This window comes from Xenopus laevis, chromosome 5S (genome assembly GCF_017654675.1).
Source record: "Xenopus laevis strain J_2021 chromosome 5S, Xenopus_laevis_v10.1, whole genome shotgun sequence".
Classification (NCBI taxonomy): Eukaryota; Metazoa; Chordata; class Amphibia; order Anura; family Pipidae; genus Xenopus; species Xenopus laevis.
The window spans coordinates 92,720,908-92,741,426 of NC_054380.1; the positions used below are offsets into that span (position 1 = coordinate 92,720,908).

Below are 20,519 nucleotides of genomic sequence, written 5' to 3' on the forward strand. Positions count from 1 at the left end.
AAAATTTTTCTAAAATATTACTCTACATTAAAAGTTACCTATAGGTCATGTTGATCGTTTTTTCGCTGATAGTTCTGCTTTTGTAAGTAGTTCTTACTAAAAGTTCCTAAACTTGACTGTTTTGCCAACCTGACTGTTCCTTCTCAACTTGTCAGTTAGTTTCTAATGGCAACGGACTCCTGCTGCACAAATATGGCAGCCCCTCATACAGGAACAGGGTAGTAAGAAAAATAATGTGAAAACATCAGGCAAATGCTTTTATGGCAAAATTATAAATACCGTATATACTCGAGTATAAGCCGAGTTTTTCAGCACCCAAAATGTGCTGAAAAAGTCTACCTCGGCTTATACTCGAGTCAATGGCTCCGCTTCAGCAGAACTACCCGGCCTGCATCTCCCCGGCACCTCCTGCTCATGTGACGTCATCAGAGTATGTTCCTCCTACTGCAGCCTCCCCGCTGCTGCAGTCCTGCAGTGCCTCACGTCTATCTCCTGACACAGTTCATTTCCCAAGCACAGTGCACTGCTGACTCTTGTGTCACATGACGCGAATCGACGTCTTCCAGGAAAGCCGATGTTCGCGCCGCAGATTAGTTGACGAAATAGGAAGTGGCATGACAGAAGTCATGTGACCTGTGCTAGTTCGCCTGCTATGGAGGGAGAAGATTACCGGTATATCGGGTTGCGTCTGATCGGGAAGCTCCCTGTAGCTCAGTGCCCACCGGTGAGGAGAGAGAGGGCGATTGACGGTTAGATTTATCGTAATAGTCTACTGAGCAGGGTCGGTTTTACTGGAGGGCAGAGAAGGCTTTTGCACTAGGCCTCCAGTAACCCTGGATCCTCAATATTATTTACAATCCATGTAAAACATATGTTAGATATATTCATTATACTGATCAGGAATGTTAAGCTTGCAGCAATCCAGCTGTTGTTGGACTACACCTCCCACTGTCTCACTAACAGCTGGTTGGATAATTTGTAACCTCTGTCTTCCCTTAAATTAACTTTTAGTAGGATGGATAGAGTGAGATTCTGAGACAACTTGCAATTGGTTTTTATTATTTGTGGTTTTTTGAGTTATTTCGCTTTTTATTCAGCAGTTTGCAATTTCAGCAGTCTGGTTGTTAGAGTCTAAATTACCCTAGGCGAGTTCTTCCCTAGCAGAGTGCACGCAGGAGCGTGTGTTCTGCTGAAGATGTCCTAAAATGCATTTCTCACCCCTAGGCTTATACTCAAGTCAATAAGTTTTACAAGTTTTTGTAGGTAAAATTAGGTACCTCGGCTTATACCCGGGTCGGCTTATACACGAGTATATACGGTAGCATTCAAAGACAATGTTATGATCATAAAAAAAGGTTATTTTCTGATGTCCGTATCTCTTTAAATGTTTTTAGATAACTTTTGCATAACACCATGTTAACAAATATATTTCAGAATAGGGTCTTTTCAGATATGTTCCCCTCACAGATGCTATGTACCAAAATAAAATCAAGGCTAAACTGAGCTTAATAATATATATTTTCCATCTGGCAGAGAAGAAAGGAAGTGAGCACAAAGGCTAATGGCACACATAGGTAGAGAAAAGGCAGATTCACTGCCACTTCTTAAATGACACTACCTGCTAATGAGGGTGATATGGTCCATAAGCACTTCCCCACCCCACATATTTGGTTTCCTCTTACTTTGAAGAATCATGTTAACCTATGGATGAATACATAAATGCAGTATGTACTGTACATCATACAGCAGGTAATATTTACTCCGATTGCAATAAATCAAGGTAAAAGGAGTCTCCTTTTCTTCCCTGTAGGATTGTGGGGAGTGGTTAATAACGCTGGCATCTCTACATTTGGAGATGTGGAATTCACAACTTTGGATAAGTATAAAGAAGTGATGGATGTTAATCTGTGGGGAACTGTAAGAATAACAAAAGCATTCTTGCCTCTTATTCGTCGAGCTAAAGGTGAGTGTTGTAATGTAAAACCACTGCTGTGTGCCACTAAACTTAGATCTGTTTGGTTTCTTATGTTATATAAAGTGACAGAATTAACACCGGATTTAAGTTTCAGATATGTACAGATGAGTAATGCTATATAAGCAATATTTAATATACATGTCAGCAGGCTGTAGGGTAGATTAGTACAATTTAGTAGAAACCAGGATAGCGTTGCTAAACCTAGGTTTTAAATTTTGATCTTAGCTTAAGGCACACCTAAGCAACTAGTTCATGATTTTCACCCTACTGGAGGTGTGGGATAATGGAGCAGATTGGGGGAAACCATACCATTTTGTACAAAATATACTGCTAATGAGCACTGTGCTGCGCGGTGGGGCAAAACCCGCCCTTCCTTCACCCAAGCATGACTTCCAGGTTCCTTTTATAGACCCGCGCAAACCCGGCACGCCAATGACATCACAAAAGGGGCGGGGCGAGCAGGTGCGCGGCTATAAATCCGGAAGCCAGCACTCGCAAATGGGGGTGCGAGGTCGGCCCGAACCCGACTGACCTGCGGGTCCCACGGGTATCAGGCCAGCCGCACATCACTAACGCAGACACTAGTAGAAAGTCCCCAGTGCAGGCAGCCATGTTGGAATACATGCATGTAAATAATGATTGCTGCCCCATCTTGCTCATTATGTGCATGCAGGTGATATCACATGTATGTGCATTATGGGGAGGCCAGAAGGCTCTCTTATTAAGTGCACAGTGTCATTAAATATGGAGGGAGCTCCCAGCATTTTTCTAATTTGCATTTCTTGCACAAAATAGTATTAGCGATCACACTCTGGTTGGCAAAAAGCTCACACTAAGTAATTTTTCACCAATATGTGTCCTTTAACGGGGTATTCAAAATAAATTGTTTATGCCCTAGATTACTGGCGCTCTTTATGAATGCATGGAGAAATCTATTTTCTGGTAATTGTGTGACTATTTCTTTTTCCATATCTAGCTTTATAGCAGGGATTTTAGATAAACACTCATTAGTGCACTTTTATGATTTACTACTCTACTGTTTGGAATGCCTGTGGCTAAATCAATGATAGTGAAAAGATAAATCGGAGACAAAGGCATAGCAAACGCACATTTTGAACTTATACACCATGTTAATAAATGAAATCGGAACCTCTCCTATCACAGAAAATAATACAACGCTATTAAAGTGTTGAATCACACATGCCGTTTGAAAACCCACTTGGATGCAGATTTGCTGCTTGTCAATGCAGATAGGGTGTATTGTGGTATAAAAATACATACTTTCACAGCAGATTAGCATTTTCCTTCCTGGGGTTTTTATGCCAGGGGAAAAAAGGTGTTACACTAGGCTAAGATTCTTATTCTAGTATTTCTAATTTATATATACCTTTCCTATGATTTATTTTCAACTTTGTCTGTAAATAAATCTATTATACTTCTACATATTTTACTCCAACAAATTATCTGTAACATGAATCGTTTCCAGGCCCAGCTCTAGATCAGAGGCTACATAATATTTTAAAAACTTGGAAATCTAAAATGCTACTATACAAAGGTCAAATTTGATTTCAGCTACAGGCATAGGTGGCTTCATATTGGCAAGATTTCAAGGATTGTTATATTTGAGTGCAGCTACGTTAATCACTAGTTCAGTAAGCGTAGTAGTTCAGGGAGCTAAGTGCCAACTGTGAATAAACGTTGTACATATATGCTGCCATGTGTATGCCTTTGATTTGGTGCATATACCAACCACTGTCCAATTCTATCTATGCAGCAGGAAGATTATTAGATTTTACCGCATAACTGAGGGCTAGTTTATATAAAAATGACAATGTCCTATAAAGAATTCTATGGAGCTCATGTGCGGGCCCATGGACTTCAATTTAGACATCCCTACTCTAATACAGTTTAAGTAGCAAGATCATGGGGCTTTCAAACCTAACAAGTATAGTTTGGACTTGTTTGCAAATGAGCAGTGAGATTTCTTTGTGTATGATTCAATTTTTTTTTTATTCCAGTTTAGTGAGTAAACTGTTCTATTAACAATGATTAGAGAATGCAGTGATTAGAGGAGTGTGGTATATCTGGGCAGAGACACATTAAAGGGGAACTTTGCAAGGTGAAAGGATACTGGATGCTTCTCTGGCAGTGCCTCCACCTAATGGGATCCAGGAATACACCTGCGGTGGCCCCATTAGGACAACAAATCGATCACACACTTTATTATATAGCAAATATAACTTTTATGCAAATTTAAAGGGGAAGTAAAACTTTACAGTCACATTAATATAAATGCCCACTAACCTGTAGCAGTCCAGTCCTGGTAATTCCCTGAGGAAAAGTCTTGCAACTCCATTTTGGCAGCCCAAGAGTCTTACTCCCTTGTCCCCAAAAGAGTACCAGTCCTAGGTAGCTCTACCTGCCCACATACCTTCCCTCTGGAAAGTATTTGCTCCCACGTGGCAGGCACACAAACAGCCTGTTTCTCCACACAGGAGATCGCTGGATCCTCATCCTTTCCTACCCCTTCCTTCAGGTAACACTCACCCCAAAGGAGTCACACAGACGGGTAGTCTCAAACAGAGCTGACAGGCATCCACAGCAATGAAATCTTTAACTCGAGGCTCTCCTAGCTGAGCATATCACTTGCTTGATCCATTTGCTGAACTGTAGCTCCAGTACTGTCTATAGCACGAGTCCAGTGTCTAGCATCCATCTTCCGGAATATCAGGGTCTAGTTATCCCTGAGCCCACACAGGGCATAGCAGCCATGTGGTGTGTTTCGATATCCTGAGGTCTGCCACTGCAGCACCCCAGCTGACGAACACTCCATCCTGCATCCAAATCAAGATCCAAATCAAGAAGACTGTGTGAGCACATGGCAATCTCCTTTTATATTGGTGCACAGCGACACCTTGTGGCTTCCTTTGGGATCAGCCATGCTGCACCAATCCAAGAGCTCTGCCCCTGGAAACTCTAGGAAACCCCACTCTCAGCCATGAAGCTCCGACCGAAGGGGAAATTAACCCTTCGGGTCCCTACATTAGCTTCGGCATACGGAAATAAGAAGCTTTCTAAATAAAATCCATTAAAAATTCTGTTTTACTACAGATTACAGATCGAATATCGTCTATATCTTTTTGTCTAGAAGATGTATTAGAGTTCACTCTATTACAATCCCCAGACATCATGTCTCTCTACATGCAGGATTAGTGCATAAGGCAGTTATTTTGTTAGATTATTTGTTTGTACTGGAATCAATTGTTTGAATGAGCTCTAATACATCTGCAAGGAAAAAAAGCCCCCTATAAGATATATTGGATCTAACGGTCAATGAATATCTGACACCCAACTCCTGCATGAAGAGGGGGATTGAAGAGAAACAGATGCTGTGAGATGGATAGTGAACACAACCCTGATTATTTCAGAAACCATTCAGAATCTTTAAGGGGCAGATTTACTAAACTCGACTGAATGGTTCGAATTGCAAAAAGTTCTAATTTCGAAGTAAATTTTTGGGTACTTCGACCATCGAATAGGCTATATTCGACTTTGATTCGAAGTAAAAATCGTTCGACTATTCGAATGTACTGTCTCTTAAAAAAAAAAAATCGACTTTATACTTCGCCAAATTAAAGCTACCGAAGTGCAATGTTAGTCTATGGGGACCTTCCAGAGCACTTTTCTAAGTTTATTTTGGTCGAAAAAAAATCATTCGATCAATCGCTAAAAATCGTTCGATCGAACGTTTTCTGTTCGATCGAATACGGTAAAAATCCCTCGACTTCTATATTTTCGAATTCGAGGGATTTCAATTCGAGGGTCGAATTTCGAAGTTTTTTTAACTTCGAAATTCGACCCTTAGTAAATCTGCCCCTAATTGTTTGTATTTAGAAAGTTTCTTATTTCAGTATGATGAAGCTTATATTCAATTTTAATTTTCACGATAGTTCACCTTTAAATATAAAGACTATTTGTTTCTTTCTGTATATGCATTTATGTCATTTAAGAGAGTGTATGAATAGCTGTGCATTTTCTGAATACTGATTTTGTTTTCAAGGGCGGGTGGTTTGTGTGGGAAGTACACTTGGAAGAATGTGCAAGCCATCGCGGTCTTGTTACAGCATATCAAAAATTGGAATTGAAGCTTTCACAGGTTGCCTGAGACAAGAAATGTACCAATGGGGTGTAAAGGTCATTAATATTGAAGCTGGAAATTTCATCGCTGCCACCGAGCTTTTCACCAAGGAAGGCGTGGAGAGACGAGGAGAGGAGATGTGGGAGGAAGCCTCAGACATATTACGTGCTGATTATGGAAAGACTCCTCTTGTTCAGCAGGTGACCAGGATGAAGTCCATTGTTGGTTGTGGGGCAAAGGAAAAAACTGATGTTCTAAATGCGATTACAGATGCCTTGAGATCTAAATATCCATATACACGCTACATCCTCACCGACACCTATTCGTGGATAGAGTTTCAGATTATGTCTCTCCTTCCCACTGCTATTGCAGACTGGATCTACATTTCCTGACAGTTTTGATTTTTTTTCTCAATTTGTTTTAAATATTTTGTATTGCCCACAAGAATTTCCTTCTTTCAGAATCTATTCAATAGTGCCCAACATAACCAGCCCTCTTCCTCTCTAATCCCTTGCTGTTTCTTGTAGTTGATTAAGAGTTACCATCCAGTCTGCTGTTTTCTATCTTCTTTTAAACTTCAACTCCCAGCATCTCTTAGAAGTAGGAATGCACCGAATCCACTATTTGGGATTCGGCTGAATCCTCGGTGAAAGATTCGGCCGAATACCGAACCCGAATCCTAATTTGCATATGCAAATTAGGGACAGGAAAGGAAAAAGTGGAAAAAAATACTACTTTTGTGGCGAAAAGTCACGTAATTTCCCTACCTGCCCCTAATTAACATATGCAAATTCGGATTCGGTTCGGCCAGGCACAATGATTCGGCTGAAGTCACATGTGGAAAGGAAATTGTAGTTCATGACTGTCTATGTACAGCCCTACTATGGAGAGAGAGAGAATACTGCACACACACTTTGGGGCATATTTATAAAACTGTGTAAAAATTGTATGCCTTAAAACTTTGTACAGAATGGTACAAAATAAATTGAATATATATAAAACTCTATTGTAATCTTTACATGGGAATTAACCGCATTCATTGTAATTACAAAAAACATCTATTACGAAAGACTAATTGCTATATTTATAAAGATGTATATTTTCTGTAACACTAAGGGGCCGATTCACTAAGGGTCGAATATCGAGGGTTAATTAACCCTCGATATTCGACTAGGACTTCGAATATCGAAGTCGAAGGATTTAGGGCAGATAGTACGATTGAACGATCGAAGGATTATTCCTTCGATCGAGCGATTAAATCCTTCGAATCGAACGATTAAATCCTTCGAATCTAACGATTCAAAGGATTTTAATCCAACGATCGAAGGAATATCCCTCGATCAAAAAAAGTTAGCCAAGCCTATGGGGACCTTCCCCATAGGCTAACATTGACTTCGGTAGCTTTTAGATGGCGAACTAGGGGGTCGAAGTTTTTTTTAAAGAGACTTCGACTATCGAATGGTTGAATAGTCGAACGATTTTTAGTTCGAATCCTTTGATTCGTAGTCGAAGGTCGAAGTAGCCCATTTTATGGTCGAAGTAGCCCAAAAAAAAACTTCGAAATTCAAAGTTTTTTAACTTCGAATCCTTCACTCGAAGTTAGTGAATCGGCCCCCAACATTTTACCATGGTGTAAAAAGTGGCAAATTTTTTAAAATCTTAACACCAGAACATTTCATTCTGACACACATTTTGCCAAAATGGATTATACAGCTTTATAACTACTCTTGACTTCACAATGCTTTAATCATGAGATGTGGTTTATTCTAACACTAATTTTTACATATCTTTATGAATATGGCTCTGCGAGAAGAGAAGAACAGACCATATGCTTTATTCTGGTTGCAAAAGAGCTCGCACATAAATGGGTAGATTTAATTTAAGGAAAAAACCAAATCTCACAGATCTCCTTAGACTACAATAAACCTTTCATAAAATAACATTTTCATCATAGATTGAATCTAACCCAGGAAGGTATATTATTGTGGCTGAATATTACATTTAAAGGAAAAAAGAAGGATTTTTAAAAACCATATTAACAGCTTTATAGTTGCAGATTTTTCCCCGCTGTCAGCTTGAGAGTGTTCAAAGAGGTTGTCATTTAAAATGATGTAAAAACCATAATAATTTATATAGAATAACTATATAATGTGTATCTATAACTTTGCAGATGAACGTCACAAAAGGAAAGCACATTGTTAATTGTAAATGTTTGCACTGAAAAGATATATTTGTGGAAATCATATATCTGCAGTATATTTTCTACAAGATTTGTGCTCTAGTAAAATAAATCTAGGTTATACAGGTATAGGATCCGTTATCCGAAAACCCTTTATCCAGAAAGCTCCGAATTATAGAAAGGCCGTCTCCCATAGGCTCCATTATAATCAAAGTGTTTTAAAATTGTATTTTTTCTCTGTCATAATAAAACAGTACCTTGTACTTGATCCAAACTAACATATAATTACAAAAAACATTTTACGTTTTTTCAGGGGACCAGAAAAAAATGGTGTAAAATCCAGGGAAATGTAAAATCAGGGCAATGTATTATGCATAATATATAGGTGGGACCACAAAACTACAATGTAAAATAAGGTTAAACTTAAAATTAGGGGATGTCAAATTGAGGTTCCATTGTAATCCCTATTGGATGCAAAACCAGTTTATAGGGTTAATTTGCTGTTTATATGATTTTCTAGTAGACTTAAAGGACCAGTAACAACAAATTTTTTACAAAAATAATTAGTATACTACGAAAAAAACCCACCAACACGTGTTTTTTATATAACTTACCGAAACTCCGCTTGCGCTCCTCCACAGAAAAGGGGATCAGGTGATCCATCGTGCGGCACTCGATTTCTCCTCCATGCCTTCCTTATAGGAGATAGCCAGGGAGGAGAAATCGAGCGCTGTACGATGGATCGTCGCCTTTTTTGAAGAGGCGCGCAAGCAGAGTTTTGGTAAGTTTTTTCTAAATAAAGACTTTGCGATTTTAACGTTTAATATGTGTTGGTGGTTTTTTTTATCGTATTATACTTACAAATTTTTCTACTTTTTTTTGATGTTACTGGTCCTTTAAGGTATGAAGATCCAAATTACAGAAAGATCTGTTATCTGGAAAACCCCAGGTCCTGAGCATTCTGGACAACAGGTCCCACATCTGTACTAGTGCATACTATATAATTATACTAATTCTTATGAAACTGTTCACATTAAAGGTGTGATACATCTTTTCTGTTTGCCCGAAATGTGGTGCCGAATAACCCTTCAATACTACAGAATGCCACAATGTCATTGGTCAGATAGATAGCTAAGCATGTTCCAAGCATTGCAAGGTAAATGGACTGCATAACCAAGCTCAAAGTTTGTCTCTTTGTCATAATGTTCTGTTAAATAGTTTTCCATTCTATGGAATGGCACAATCTCATTGGTCACAGTATCAGTGGTCAGATGTATTGTAGGTAAAGGATCATTCATTTTTTAATAACAAAACTAGTAGTCAACTTCCTTGCAACTATGGATGGGCAATAAAACATTTTGTTGCATTTGGTTGTACCTTATGGAATGCGGAACTCTTTATTAGTCAGATAGATTGGCAGCCGTTGTAAGTGGGGGACCAATGTTTGGCAACAAAAAGTTGTTATTGATCTTTTTCCCGGATGACATAACAGCCCCTTATTCTGTTGCATTCTCCTCCTAAATAAATGATTTACTGTATCAGAATATAAAATAGGTTAGGGTCCTAGCTGAACATTTTAGCCATTGTTTTTTTGTTGTTGACCTCCTTGTGCATGCATACAGTTACTAAAAGATTTGAACACGTCTTATGATGGTAAAATTGTAATTAAGGTTTTCTGCTGCCTACTGTAAGCATATAGGGTATTACTCTTAATTCACCATCTTAATAAGTCCTCAACCAGACATGAGTAGCCATGCTGCTTTCTGCTATTGGGTTGTTTTAACCACAACCACATTTCCCTTTCTTCTTTAGTATTCTGGACCACAAAAGGTCAAATTAAGACTTGTGTGCTGCTTGTGAAATTCATTCCATTTTGCAATATAAAATTGGCAAAATGAGCAATACCTTTTGAATCAAGAACTCCCTAACAAATGGCAGGCCACTCATTTTAATCATTTGGAAATGCATTTTGAATGTATTTAGTAGCAATGTAGCACCTTCCATTCTTCATTCTTTTGTGACCAAAGTTCTGACAGAACTGGAACTTCCTGTCAAATTCCCTTTATTATTGAGGATATAAATGGATGGCTTGTATAGTGATGTCAGGACTGCACAAATGCAGTCACTAGAAGTAATCATTTGTTTTGATTACAAATTTGGAAATAAAATCAAAGGTATCATATGGTTGCTATTATGGATGCACTAAATCCACTATTTGGAATCTGCGGAATCCCCGAATCCTTTGTGAAAGATTCAGCCGAATCCCAATTTGCATATTCAAATTAGGGGCAGGGAAAGGAAAAAGTGTGAACATTTTTTTCACTTCCCTGTTTTGTGATGAAAAGTCACGTGATTTTCCTCCTGCCCCTAATTTACATATGCAAATTTGGATTTGGTTCTGCCAGACACAAGGATTCGCCGACTATGAATCCTGCTGACAAAGGCCGAATCCTGAATTCTGTGCACCTCTAGTTGCTATAGGCAACCACACTGGTGCAGATCAGTGCCTATTTTAATTAGGGATGCACCGAATCCAGGATTTTTGTTCGGGATTCGGCCTTTTTCAGTAGGATTCTGCCCGGCCGAATCCTAATTTGCATATGCAAATTAGGGGTGGGGAGGGAAATTGCGTGACTTTTTGTCCCAAAACAAGGAATTAAAAAAAAGTTCCCCTTCCCACCCCTAATTTGCATATGCAAATTAGGGTTCGGTATTCAGCCAAATCTTTCACAAAGGATTCGGGGGTTCGGCCGAATCCAAAATAGTGGATTCGGTGCATCTCTAATTTTAATAAATAAGCCTTATTATATTTTAATTTTCATTAAGTGTTTGGTTTCCTCTTAACTACAAATAATAGCATGCATGGAGGATTATATGCAAAAACAACAAATAGCAGTGATTATGAAACATTAAATAATTTATTTAGATGGCCTGTTAGTCCTTATCACACTAGGATTTTGAAGCTGTCTATACATATCTATATAAACCTATCCCACAGTAGTAAAGCGGGTGCAGTACACTGCTGCTACAATTTGTAGGGCATGTTTGGGGAGGATGTGGATGGGGCTGTGGACCCACAAGTTCCTTAGAATGGCCTAGTTTAAAATGGCCTGTACCACTGAAATACAGTTTTTGCAGAAGATTTTGTGCATTTGTTATATGAATACTTCAGCCATCCATACATGGAAAAAACTGCAGGTTTAGAAGGCTACCAGTACTAGTGAACCTATGGCAAATTCAGACATCCAGGTGGTGGGAAGAATCTGGCTGAGATCACATCTCATTGGGGGGGTTGTGCAGACATAATTTGCAAATTAGTTTAAGAAATTTAAAATTTCAACCAATAATTCTCTGCCTTTGCACTAGCCTTATAGTCTCTGCATCAGTTTCCATTTGAGTCCTGTTCTAAAATTGCCTTCTGCTTATTACTTTTGTTTGCTATGATGGTTTGAAAAAAACAACATATTGTTCTTCCACTTCAGCTTATTCTTCCACTTCTTCCCTCAATTTTCTAAATGCTACTCTTCCTACAGTTTTAGGGGTACAACACCCAAACTCTCCACACTTCTTTGCCCAATAGCGGACCAGTTTTTTTTTTATCCCTTTTCAAAGTGATATTGCCCTCCGTCTTTTTGGGTCGGCACTCCGAACATCCCAATTTTTCCATTGAATTTGACAGGGAATATTTTCAAACTGCTGCCACTCTTACAGCTTTCAAGCTACACTCACCAAACTTTAATTACATAGTCATGGGGTCACACTGAATGAAACAGTGACATTTGTTGGACGCACAAAAGTTGTAGGAGCCCAACAACAGCCATCAAATTTCACCGATTGACTTTGAATGGGGACATTTAAATTGGTGCCGCTCTTACAATTTCTGAGGTTACACTTACCAATCTTGAATCGCATAGTTATGGGATAAACCCAAATGAAAAGGCGATATTGGTTGGAGATCCAAAAGTGGGAGGAGCCAACAACTGCATTCACTTTGAATGGGGAAATTTAAACTGCTGCCATTCTCACATGTTTGATGCCAGTGTCCCCAAACATTTCACAGTTGGTCACTGAGGACTAAGGTTAAAAGTAAAAAAAAGTGGGCAGAGCCAACAAGAGCAAATCAGATTTCATTGAGTGAGTTCACTTTTTTCAAACCAACATAAAGTTTGTTCTCAAACTTCCCTTTCTAGTTTTAGATTACTACTGCTTTTTTACATTAACCATGCCTTAATTGCTTGACTGCTGTATATATTTTTTGGTGCCAGCTATAAAGCCATACAATTGTAGTTTACACTATAAACTGCACCGTGTGTTTATTGGTAACACGTGGTGCCGCAAGATCAGATTCCTGTTGTATAAAGGGTTAAATAAATGTAAATTCTTGCAAACAGCAATGTCCGCGCTCACAGGTCTTAAAAAGTTTTTTATTGGAAAGAAGTGAATAAATAACTTTTTCACTTTTTAAGACCTATGAGTGTGGACATTGCTGAGTGCCAGCTATTTTTGATGCTACAATTATAGGCATACAGACCCTTCAAACTCTCAGTGCTTTCTGTTACAGCTACTGGTAAAGTTTGTGTAAAAAAGTATTGATTTATTTTAGAGCCTCTGTTAAGATGAATGTATGTCATAATTGGTCTTTTCTTGTTTAATGTTTTGTGTTTTTTTTATGCAGTAAAAGTGGTTTGATTCTTGGAATCTATAGTTTGTTTTATTGGATACTTTTTTTATTAATTTTCTCTTGATAAATGTTCCAGCTAAGGGTTAAATTGCCCTATTACATGTGTGCTAAGATGATCCACTTGATTGAAGGAAGAATGAGATTAGACAGACACTCACATTCATAACTTTGAGAAGGCTGAACAAAGGAACATTATGTTGTCGCCCTGTGCTTGGCAAAATCAACTAGTCTATTTTCTCTTTCTTCTTGTTTCTTTGTAATTCACCTCTGCCAGCTATGCTCCCAGAGGATCTATTTTGGATGCATTGTTTTAAAATCTGTGAGAAAGTGCCTTGTTTTTCTGAACTAGACTGATCAAATAAAAGGTCATTAACAGCACAGAGAACTGCAGAGCAATTATAAAGAGTATTTGGTTCACAGGGCGAGACTTGAAAAAGCTCTCTTAATCAAGGAGAAAAATTCTTCAAATGCCATCCTCTTAATATTTGAATATGCAAGGTTGCCATGAAGAGAGTGAAGAGACAATAGTCAGGACCAAAAACATTTTAAGAGAAGAGACAATAGTCAGGACCAAAAACATTTTAAGAGAAGATACAATAGTCAGTACCAAAAACATTTTAAGCCAATGATTAAGTGTCCTAGTGACACGAAACGCGTCAGGCAATAAGATGATTGTATAAATAAAATATACATTTTTTTATCTACAAAATTCAGTCTGATCTATACGCGAGTTACCAGTGTGCCGGCACCCACATTTACTTTTTGCTCCCTGTAGAGCTAACAACCGAGGTGGGTGAGAAATAAGAGCAACCATTCCCATGTTTAGGGCATTGGCTTATTCATTCCTCAATATTAGGCCCCTGCAGCAGAGTTACCCATCCCACCACTGCTTCTCTCTGCCAGTACCTGTGGGTATTGCTACAAAGTGTTACTATACTGTATCAGCAAACATAATAATAAATAAATAGCATTTCCACACATTAAACATGTATTTGGTATACATTAATTAACAAATAAATACATACCAAATAACAGATGTCTGGGTGCCCATATTTCCTCCTTCCTAAGACAGTGTAACGGGCCCGAAGGCGCAGTAATAGTGTAGACCAAAGAGGAGACCAAACCAAGTTCGAGGTACAAGAGGGTTTATCAAAAGAATCGTCAAGGTACAGGCAAATAGATCAGACCAGGCAGCAGACAACAGGAATCGTAATAACAGGCAAGAGTCGGTACACAAGAATCAAAAGCAGTATATCACACCCAGGAACAGACGAACAGGAACCTATAGTTGGGCAAGGACTGGAAGGGGAGAGAGGTTTAAGTAGTCTCTGAGTTTGGCGCCAAAGTTGACGCACTGGCGTCAGACGCTGACGCGCTTGCGTCAGACGCAGACGCCAGCGTCCCCACGCTGACGTCCTGACGCCGGCGCCCATTCTGACGCCGGCGTCCATTCCGTCGCCGGCGGCCAATCCGGGAGCAGGAAGACGATGACACCATGGAGCTGCGCCCATCAGGAACCATGCGGTGAGGCAGGGGGTCGCCATCTTGGACGCCATCTTTGGAAGGTGAGTTAGAATCCATTACAGTACCCCCCTCCTTAGGGGGGGCCTCAGGACCACCGAGACTAGGAGAAGAAGGGAAAAGTCTATGGAACTTACGGACCAAGGCAGGCGCATGGACGTCCGAGTTCCTCACCCAGGAGCACTCCTCCGGACCGAACCCTTTCCACTCAATGAGATACTGAAGAGTACCCCTGGAAAAACGGGAGTCCAAAATCCTCTTGACTTCGAATTCCTGGTGACCATCAACCAGGACAGGAGCTGGGGAAGAAGAAGAAGGACAAGACACAGCAGGCTTAAGTAACGAGACATGAAAGACATTTGGAATCCGCATCTCCGGAGGAAGTTGAAGGCGGACCGCCACAGGGTTGATGACTTCGACGACAGGATAAGGGCCGATGAACTTAGGACCAAGTTTGGGAGTGGGAATTTTCAGACGAATATTACGAGTAGAAAGAAAAACTTTGTCACCAGGAGAATATGGAGGGGCAGGAACTCTTCTCTTATCGGCAAACCTCTTCTGAGCCAGGGAACTCTTCTCCAAGTTAGTGGCAGTGGCCTCCCAGATAGCCAACATGTGAGCAGCTTGGTCGTTGGCCGCAGGAACGTTGGTAAGAAGAAGATCTTGAGGAAAGGCCAACGGATTCCGACCATAAACACAGAAGAAGGGAGACTTTAGGGAAGAGGAATGCAGCGCATTATTGTGAGCGAACTCAGCCCAAGGAAGAAGATCCGACCAATCGTCCTGGCACAGAGACACATGACAGCGCAGAAACTGCTCCAAAGCCTGATTGACCCGTTCAGCAGCACCATTGGATTGTGGGTGGTAAGCAGAGGAAAATTGGAGAGAAATATTAAGGGCCTTGCATAGCGACCTCCAGAACTTGGATATAAATTGAGAACCCCGATCAGAAACAATCTCAGCAGGAAAACCATGGAGGCGAAAAATATGTTTAATAAAAAGTTCAGAAAGTTCAGAGGCAGAAGGCAATTTCCGAAGTGGAGTAAAATGGGCCATCTTACTAAATCTGTCGATCACCACCCAGATCACAGTGTGGCCGGAGGATAAGGGCAGATCGACAATGAAATCCATTGCCACATGAGTCCAAGGGCGAGAAGGGATGGGCAACGGCAGGAGAAGACCCTTGGGAGAAGAATGACTAGCTTTAGAGACAGCACAGGTAGCACAGGAAGAAATAAAATCTTTCACGTCCTTTCTCATCGATGGCCACCACACCAAGCGTGACAGGAGTTCAGTGGTCTTCTCAATCCCCGGGTGACCAGCTTGTTTGGAATTGTGAGTTTGAGATAGGATGGCCTGGCGACACTCAGGTGGAACAAAAGCAACCCCCAAGGGAATGTTATCAGGAGCAGAGGCCTGGGCAGAAAGAAGTTCAGAAGCCAAGGAGGGAAACAAGGCAGCAACAATCTTGGAAGGAGGCACTATAGGTTCGGGATCTTCAGAATAAGAAATCTCGGGAACAAAACTCCTGGACAGCGCATCAGCCTTTCTATTTCTTGAGCCAGGACGAAAGGTGATGATAAAATTAAAACGGGAGAAAAATAAAGACCATCTGGCTTGACGAGGATTTAAACGTTTCAGGGACTGGATAAATTCAAGGTTCTTGTGGTCTGTAAAGATGGTCACAGGAATAGAAGATCCCTCAAGTAGATGCCTCCACTCCTCCAGGGCCAATTTGACCGCGAGCAGTTCACGATTCCCAACGTCATAATTCTGCTCGGGAGAAGAGAATTTTTTGGAGAAGAATGCACACGGATGTAACTTCCCATCCGAAGAAGACCTTTGAGATAAAACGGCTCCAGCTCCCACATCAGAGGCGTCCACTTCAAGGAAAAAGGGCAGAAGAGGTTCGGGGTGTCTCAGAATTGGTGCAGAAGAAAAGGCCTCTTTCAATGTTTCAAAGGCTTCCACGGCTAGAGGGGGCCAATGCTGAGGTTTGCCCCCTTTGCGGATAAGAGCAAGAATAGGAGAAATCTTGGAGGAAAAGCCTTTAATGAACTGCCTATAATAATTGGCAAAGCCAATAAACCTTTGAATAGCCTTGACGCTGGTGGGTAGAGGCCAATCAAGAATTGCAGTAACCTTGGCTGGATCCATCTTGAACCCCTGTTGTGAGATTATATACCCAAGGAAAGGGATGGAAGGCACCTCGAAAGAACACTTCTCCAATTTGGCGAAGAGATTATTCTTTCTAAGACGAAGAAGAACTTCCTTCACCTGACAACGGTGTTCCTGAAGATCTTTGGAGAAAATGAGGATATCATCCAGGTAAACGACTACACATTGCCCCAACAAATCTCTGAAAACGTCATTTACAAACTCCTGGAAGACCGCAGGGGCATTACATAGACCAAATGGCATTACAAGGTACTCATAATGCCCGTCACGAGTATTGAAAGCGGTCTTCCATTCATCGCCCTCTCGGATCCGAATGAGGTTGTAGGCGCCCCGAAGATCAAGTTTGGTGAAGAGATTAGCGCCTCTCAACTGATCGAAAAGTTCAGAGATTAAGGGGAGAGGGTAACGGTTTTTGATAGTGATTTTATTCAGCCCTCTATAGTCGATGCAGGGCCGCAGACTGCCATCCTTTTTTTCGACAAAGAAAAAACCTGCTCCAGCAGGAGACGAAGAGGGACGAATGAACCCTCTCTGAAGATTCTCCTGAATGTAGGTTTTCATGGCTGCTGTTTCAGAAGGAGACAGAGGATAGGTGCGGCCACGAGGAGGCATGGATCCAGGCAGGAGTTCAACTGGGCAGTCGTAGGGTCGATGGGGAGGAAGAGTCTCAGCGGAGCCCTTATTGAAGACATCCGAAAAGGATTGATATACAACTGGAAGAGAGGGCATAGAAGACACAGAGGAAACTTTGACAATGGGCACAGCAGGTAAACAGTTCTGTTGGCAATGTGGACTCCAACGGGCAACTTGTGAAGAAGACCAATCAATGACTGGGTTATGGGTGCATAACCATGGAAGACCCAGAACAATAGGAGTAGAAGGGCAATCAATAAGAAGAAAGGACAGTCTCTCCAAATGTAGGGTGCCCACTTTGAGTGAAAGTTCCGAGGTGGTCTGTGAAATGATGGCAGAAGACAGAGGACGATCATCAATTGCCAGAGCTCGCAGAGGAATAGCCAGAGGAAGAAGAGGAACAGCATGTCGGCTGGCAAAAGTCTTGTCCATGAAATTCCCGGCAGCACCAGAATCTACGAAGGCTTGAACCGGGATCCTCCGGGAGCCAAACTGGATCTGTGCCGGAAGTAGGAAACGATGACCAGACGGTCGGGGAGAAGGACAAACTCCACCCAGGTAAGTCTCCCCAAACTTACCGAGGTATTGGCGTTTTCCAGGCTTTACAGGACACTCGAGGATGGAGTGAGCTTTGCCCCCGCAGTAGAGACATAATCCCGCCGCCTTTCTCCGGTACTTCTCCTGTTCGGAAAGACGGGCCCGTCCAATCTGCATCGATTCCTCAGCAGATGTAGGAGAGGAAGAAGCAGAAGCCGCAGGAGGTGGAGAGGGCGAGAAGTAAGCAGGATTGTTGAGCAGGGGTCTCTGGAAGCGGGGGGCCAGGATAGGCTGGAAACGAGGGTTCCTCTTAGAATGCTCACGGTCTAGCTCGACCTGGAACTCCCTCTGGCGAGTATCGACCTTCACGGCCAAGGCGACCAACTCTTCCCAACGGGGAGGAATTTCCCGGGATACGAGGTCGTTCTTTATTCTTATAGCCAGGCCGTTGTAGAAGGCAGCATGATAACCATCATTGTTCCACGACGTCTCCGCTACCAGGGTGCGAAACTCAATGGCATACTCCGGAACCGAGCGGGAGCCTTGCTGGAGCTGGAACAACCGAGCCGAAGAAGCTATGGCTCGTCCAGGAGCATCAAACACTGTCCGGAACTCATGGAGAAAGGTACAGGCATTATCGATCAGAGGATCCTTCTTTTCCCAAAAGGGTGATGCCCATTCTAGGGCCTTTCCCTGCAGACGAGAGATAACATAACCCACTTTGGCTCGCTCCGAGACAAACTGACCTGGCAGCAGGGCAAACTGGATCTCACATTGGATAATGAACCCTCTGCAAGCGTCAGGATCACCACTGTAGAGAGGAGGTGCGGGGATGCGAGGCTCGGAGACTTGGAGCGGGGTTGCAGGTACAGCGACTGGTGCCACGGGAGTCAAGGTAGACACTTTCTCCAGGACTGCGCCAATGGCCTGACCAAAGTGAGACTGGAGTACTTCATAAGAGTCAATTCGGGAGGCCAAAGCTCGAATGGTTTCACCAACATCAGGCGAAGCATGAGTCTCCTCCAAAGGGTCCATGGCCCAACTATACTGTAACGGGCCCGAAGGCGCAGTAATAGTGTAGACCAAAGAGGAGACCAAACCAAGTTCGAGGTACAAGAGGGTTTATCAAAAGAATCGTCAAGGTACAGGCAAATAGATCAGACCAGGCAGCAGACAACAGGAATCGTAATAACAGGCAAGAGTCGGTACACAAGAATCAAAAGCAGTATATCACACCCAGGAACAGACGAACAGGAACCTATAGTTGGGCAAGGACTGGAAGGGGAGAGAGGTTTAAGTAGTCTCTGAGTTTGGCGCCAAAGTTGACGCACTGGCGTCAGACGCTGACGCGCTTGCGTCAGACGCAGACGCCAGCGTCCCCACGCTGACGTCCTGACGCCGGCGCCCATTCTGACGCCGGCGTCCATTCCGTCGCCGGCGGCCAATCCGGGAGCAGGAAGACGATGACACCATGGAGCTGCGCCCATCAGGAACCATGCGGTGAGGCAGGGGGTCGCCATCTTGGACGCCATCTTTGGAAGGTGAGTTAGAATCCATTACAGACAGTTTGTGGCTGTGGGCATTTGTTCAGAGGAAGTCCTTCTGGTGAGGTGCCTATATTTAGGACCTTTAGCAGAGATCTACACAGATGGACAGCTTTATCCTATGATATAGATTTATTATGTTACTATATCAGCCTATACAATAGGAATAGCCTCACCATGAGGTACCACAACTGTTATTTTATATCAGCCTCCAGCACTTGGTTTATCCAACTACTACATTATATCTGCTGAACTCTATAAGTCCACTATGAAGGATTAACATATCCAGTTTCATAACAGTCTCTTAACTGGCCTTCTGTGTCAGTCCCAAACACAGGAATAACTCTTTAAACAGCAAAACTGACAAATTGCATTAATGCACTTGTCCCACTGCCAATATCATAACCAATATACTAAACTCAGCACGCAACTGAGAGCTGGTTCTGTCTGTGACATTTAAATAGAGGTAAGATCATCCTTTAGACTGGAGTGTTGTTTACATTTCCAATCCAGGCTATAGCAAGAGTGTATCACAGGAAGGGAGCTAAAGCCCTGTAGGTGTGCATGATAGGTGGTTACTAGGCTATTGGAAAATTTAAAGTCTTTAGAAGAGCCACATGGTCGATTTGGATGTATCTGGAGATAAGATTTGAAATGTAAGGTGAAGCATTATTACTGAGAGATTTGGAGACTAGGGTCAGGAGTTAGGCTGAACTGGTCCAAGGTTAGAGCCTTGAGATACCTGACAAATAGTGAGAAGGTTTTAGTCAACAGACAGTGAAGGAGTGGTTAGAAAGGTATGTCGCAAAGGAGCTTATGATCCACAAAGTCAAAAGCAGCGGGGGGGGGGTTGTTGGTTAAAGGCTTAACTAAAGAAGTAGGCTAGAAATGTTGTACATTATGTTTTGGGCTTCTGTACCAGCCAAGGCAACCACAGCCCTTTAGCAGTAAAGATCCGTGTCTCCAAATATGCCCCAGTAGCTCCCCATCTTCTTTTATGCTTATTCATTGCACATGCTCTGTGCTGCTGTCACTTACTGAGCTTAGGGACTGATTGATAATTTTCTGCTTGATAATTTGCAATGTCTTCAAAGTTTAGCTTCTCAACAGCTGATCAGAACCCACTGAGCATG

General features: G+C 41.9%; 1 protein-coding gene across 3 annotated transcripts in view; it reads left to right on the plus strand.

The window, feature by feature from the left end:
- bdh1a.S (3-hydroxybutyrate dehydrogenase, type 1 A S homeolog) overlaps positions 1-7,103 on the plus strand; it is a 14,608-nt gene extending 7,505 nt beyond the window's left edge. For 2 of the 3 annotated variants that reach the window (XM_018265663.2, XM_018265664.2), the window contains exons 4-5: positions 1,811-1,963; positions 6,036-6,648. In XM_018265663.2, the coding sequence (XP_018121152.1) occupies positions 1,811-1,963; positions 6,036-6,505 (623 nt within the window). In that variant the 3' untranslated portion in view covers positions 6,506-6,648. Of the gene's footprint in view, positions 1-1,810; positions 1,964-6,035 lie in introns of all 3 variants that reach the window. The other variant, XM_018265665.2, reaches the window with a different exon arrangement.
- Positions 7,104-20,519: the final 13,416 nt, after the last annotated feature.